At 33.3% G+C, this 5,477-nt stretch overlaps 1 protein-coding gene across 1 annotated transcript; it reads left to right on the forward strand.

Moving 5' to 3' along the window:
* The first annotated feature begins 2,373 nt into the window (after positions 1–2,373).
* On the forward strand, positions 2,374–2,833 carry LOC119678263 (tetra-peptide repeat homeobox protein 1-like). Its single transcript, XM_038090010.1, has one exon. The coding sequence runs from the start codon at positions 2,387–2,389 to the stop codon at positions 2,831–2,833; it is 447 nt and encodes a 148-aa protein (XP_037945938.1). The 5' UTR covers positions 2,374–2,386.
* Positions 2,834–5,477: the final 2,644 nt, after the last annotated feature.

Genomic DNA, 5,477 nt, shown 5'->3' on the forward strand with positions numbered 1-5,477 from the left:
ATTTAAAATTCGCGCGCTGTATATTTTTCGATATTTTAAGTTTATGTAGTTTGGCAGCACTGTCCTTAATTACTATGCCAAAAATGAGCTCGATCTGTCAGACAGTTCGTTTACGGCAGCTGTTGAAACCAGTTCACCTCAGTAGTGCGTTGCGAAATGTCTTCGACGGTCGTACGACCGTCCTGGAAGGCTTTGTACCACTCATAAACTTGAGTTTTCGATAAAACTGATTCCCCATAAGCCTTTTGTAGCATTCGCAACGATTCTGCACACGAAATTTCGTTCGAAACACAAAATTTGATGCAAACTCTTTGTTCAATATTTTTTTCCATTGTTTTTTTCGCAACGCCCTACTGAGGTGAACTGGTTTCAACAGCTGCCGTAAACGAACTGTCTGACAGATCGCGCTCATTTTTGGCATAGTAATTAAGGACAGTGCTGCCAAACTACATAAACTTAAAATATCGAAAAATATACAGCGCGCGAATTTTAAATGAGAATTTCCGAAAACTTTTCGGTCTTAATGTATATACTAACTAAGAGAACAATTGATTTTAAAGTGGTTTTAGTATGGAATAAAATACTAATTAGAAGAAGTATTATTAGGTGCTCATAGAAGAAGAATTTCTCCTATCTGTATATGACCAATAATTATTGGGCAAGTAAATGTTGTAACCCATATACATATACTAAAATCTTATATACTTCTAAGGAATAAATGTTTTCGTTAAGTTTTGTATTTTATATTCACTACTAAGAGAATTTCATCTATTTTTGATATCAGATATGACCTCGTTTCCATGACCCACTATAGCTAAAAGGTATTATTTTAAAGCTGTTTACTTTTTAATTTTAAAACTGAAATTGTTATTATATAAAATTAAAAAAAATTTGTGGAAATACAATATTAATATATAATATTTAATTTTTTTTTGTAAATAAATATAATATCTCTACAATTGTTACTAAGTGCTACTTTGTTTTCAAATTTATTTCCTTTTCAAATAAATAGCAAATAATTTATTTAAAATATTTTTTTTTTGTATTAAATCTCAAATGTCGAAGCTCTTCTCATGACCACTAAGCGCAGTTTCCGATGAAACTGCAATTATGCCACATTTGGATCATAACAATTTAATAACAAGGTGCGCTGTGTTTTCAAGTGGACGCTCCGCTCCATCCACTGCGACTTGGTAATTGTATTGGCATAACAAACGTTAGGCGCACCTCGCTCCCTATTTAATTGTATCTTTCGGCTGGTGAAGACTATCACTTTTCACTTGGGCAATTTGATACTGTGAACGCGTGTTGGCAGCGAGCAATCCCGTAACCCATAAGTACTGTCGATGCCAAGTCAAGAAAGTGGTTCGCAATTTTCTTTGTTGTTAGTTTGAACTTTGAAAAAAAAAGTTGATTAATAATAAAAATAAAAAAAAAAAAAATAGTTTGATTTTAGAAGTGAACAATGTTGCCAAGATGAGTTAAAAATTTATTATTATAAAGAAAAACTGCTTTGTGGGAAGAAGCACTTGAATTAGTATTAAGTATTAGTATTAAGTAAAGTAAAGAAATGGTGAAGCTAAGTTGCACTATATATCTCTATTTTGCATATCTCTGTGAAGACATACTAACACCATAACTCATTTATCAATTTTCAGAAATAGAAAGTACTAAGACTTAGGCAATCAATGACATGTCGCTTAGGTCCTATATATCAGGGCCGTAGTATGTATGTTATTGTAGTCATTTAGTACAAACTTGTGAATAAGTAAATCAATGTAGTACCTACCTGAATGTTTGGTAACCAGGTTCGTCATCGTACTGCATCCATTCCAATCTCTTAGGTAATTTATGCCTAGTTCAGCTGCCCAATTGATCACATTTAAATCATTACTTTCCTACTATTTGGGTTTAAAAAAAAAAAACAATGATGCAAAATTGAATTACTTTCGCTTTATGGGCACAATTGGCGCGTAGATACGGCATAAATATTACCTCATTGCATAGGACGCAAATGACCATAAAAATTGTTTTTCCTTTCCTTTATATTGTTAATCATTTCCTTAAACAGCTCTTTTGTTAGAAAATGTAATTCAAGTGCAAACTTCCACATTTCTTTCACTTTTTGTAGAAATAATATCAAACAGTTTGTTTTAGCTTCAGTTGTTGAAACTATAAAAAGCAATGCAATTGCAGGCTGACGAACAGTATTAAAAGTCAGGTTGAGTTGGCGTTAGTTTCATTGGACTCGAGTCAATTTAATTTCTACAAAAAGCATGGCTAAGAATGTAAGTTAATACAAATATACAATATATACATGATCAAAATACATTAATTTAATTATCACATCAAAAACAAGTACATCTTCTTAATTGTGTGCGCTGAAATGTTGTGCTACATCACTGCCTCACATATTGATCCCACTGCTTCAGATTACGAATCACATCATCCATTGCCACCACCGCATCAAACGTCTGAATCTTACTCAGAAATCTCCAAGCCAGTTCCAGTGCAAGTTATAGAAAAGATACCACTTGCAATACCACATCCTGTACCCGTGCAAGTGCCTAATGTTATACGTATACAAATACCGGAGCCATATGCGGTACATGTTCCTGTGCAACAGGAGATACAGGTGCCAAGCTTTCGTGTAGTACCCGAAATTACTGAGCGACGTATACCTTACACCGTTGAGAAACCGTATCCAGTTGAAGTTGAGCGGCCATATCCCGTTGAGGTGATTAAAGAAATAAAAATTCCAGTTCCAAAACCTTATCCGGTACCCGTTACAATTTATCGACATGTTGTGCAGAAGGATCATGGCTGGGATTAAATTAGTGATGGGGAGTAAGAGTATAATTTCTAAAACTAATTAGAAATGAAGTTCAATAGCTATTGATAAAAATGAATTTAAAAGAATTTTTTTATGTGTTTATTAGTAAAAAATTTCATGTAGTAAATATTGCTCGTAAATCCATATATTGTTAAATTCATATGAAAAATATATGAAACTACAAATTCTAAAAAATATAGAATAAGATTGGCTACGCTGGAGAAAAATAATTAAGTTTGCAAGAGAAATATTGCGTATGCGATATATAGTTTGAACCTCATAGAAAAGGTATATCAATTTTATACCTCATAGAACAGATGGGTAAATACGCGAATTTATTGTCTTTTATTGCTCTGCTAGTCGAAGAATAGCTATGTGGTTTTTTATGAGTCTTACAGAAGTTTTGATTCCGAGTGATTGTCAGTGTCAGAACTTGGTCATTGTCTTCAAGATGGTCATAACTGTCACGGTATCGACCAAACCAATGGCAATCCATTGGTTTTCACACAAATTTTCAAAGATACTGTGCCCATAAATGCTCCAATGGAATAAATTTCATCAATAAGAGTTATATATTATGTCTCTCTCGCCCTTGATGAAGAGGGCGGCCCATCTAAACTTCAGCTAGTCTTTAGGTTATAGTATGCTATTGAAAAATTGTAACGTCACTTCGAATGAAAGCATTAACGGCAGCATACTTCCTTAGTACCTTTATTTGTTGACCATAACTACCATGACACACCCGTGCGAAGCCAACCAAGTGTTCAGAACAAAAGAAGTTGTGGATATGTACTTGGATCCTGTGTTATTAGATACATACTTCTGCTTTCTTATGTGAAAAGAGAATAGAAATTTCTTTGAACTTGTTCATTTTAGAATTAAAATTATAATATAATTAAGTTCTGGGGTCTCAATTGATCAGAGCATTGCCACCAAGGCTGATCTTTCACAACTTACAATAAATCTAAAACGAATAAAAGTTATTCGGCTTTACTAAGAGTATCTATCATTTTTTCGCTATTTTTCGTTAAGAATTTCCTAACACTAGATGGGGTACAAGCAATCTTGCATTTTTTCCTGAGTCAGTTCCTTTTTACTAACAACAAGCCCAAAGTGAATAGAAGATATACAGACTTATGAAGACTATAATGTCTATATTTAAAGTTATAGTAATATCATTAAAAAAAGTTTCTTAAACTTTTGAAACAAAACAAAAAAGAAAAGTTAGTATTGGACAGTCTGAAAATAACTCGTATATGTGACTTTTAGAATTACACATATGGCATGAGAACCCAGAACTTTGCTCTACATAACAGACTTTCAGACTTACAGTTGAACGGCGTACAGTCATCAAAGTAAATCTGTTTCAGTATTTTTCTTAGCTTATATCATAGCCAGACAGTTATAAAAAGTTAACTCGAAGTCTATTTTTATTCCACACAGGAATAAGAATATTGCAGCGCAAACAGATTCTTCTACTTGTGATGGTAATTCAGTTAATGTGGTCTATTCGGTAACCTTCCAGCACCTTAATATTTATGTAAATTAATCCAAAACATCTTTTTAACACTCCTTGTGCGAAAGTAGAGCAACACTAGTAGTTCTTATTCGCAACAACAAAATTTGTCATCAATGAATGTTAATGAAATAGAATTGGATCTCTTTGTCCTACCTTACTTAACTCAAAACCGTATCCTTATTGAAGGATTATACTGAAGTATATAGACTTCAATCTGTATTAAATCTAAATATTTGAGATTAATTATTAACATTTAAAATCGTATTGTTAATTTTACCTTTTGGATGCGAATAAATTCATGATAGTTATCTTGAGTAGGGTTTGATGGCTTTCATTCAAATAAACAATATCAGTTCGAATAAAAAATGAAATTAATTTCGATATTTTAAAACAAAGTCGGTACAATGCAGTGTTATCGAAAATCTCATTATTGAAGAAGAGCCGAAAAACTGTTCGAATTTAACAAATTAGTTGCATTCGATATCACATTTAGATACCACATGCAGAGGACACTTAAGTCATGTTAAGGTTTAAGCGTAACCAACTTCAAAGGAACGCTAAACATGTAAAAACACATTGATTAATGCGTCGCTGAGCTGCCATTTTGTCGTCTAATTACCCAAGCTAAGAATCTCTTGTTGTTTTTGTGTCCAGCTACAGAATCTAAGCACAAAAGTATATCGAATCCGATAACTACAAGGAGAGAAAAAAATTCACAATCAGATTTAAATGCTCAGATAAAAAAAATCACAAGAACAAAATTGTTATCTGCGCAGACACAAGGCAGCCATCTACAATAAGTGAGCACGGTAAGCACGGTAAATCCGGATGGAAGGCAGGAGCAATACAGGCTTTGTCGGTTTCAAAATCATTGATGTCCATAACAAGGCTTAAAAATGAAACTGAGTAGAAACACTAAGGCAAGGTCCAATCTCAAAGTTATTTGAAGTTGAACTTTTTGGTGCGATTGCAACACATCCTTCAATTGGCGACATTTCTTCGTTCACAATTATTTTGCTTCAACAAACACAAAACAACAACAGCATAGCCCACAACAGCAACAGTAACAGCAACACCAGCAACAACAAGAACAACAATAACTATGAGCAGCATAGCCAAACAGTA

Source organism: Teleopsis dalmanni, chromosome 2 (assembly GCF_002237135.1).
Source record: "Teleopsis dalmanni isolate 2A chromosome 2, ASM223713v2, whole genome shotgun sequence".
Lineage (NCBI taxonomy): Eukaryota > Metazoa > Arthropoda > Insecta > Diptera > Diopsidae > Teleopsis > Teleopsis dalmanni.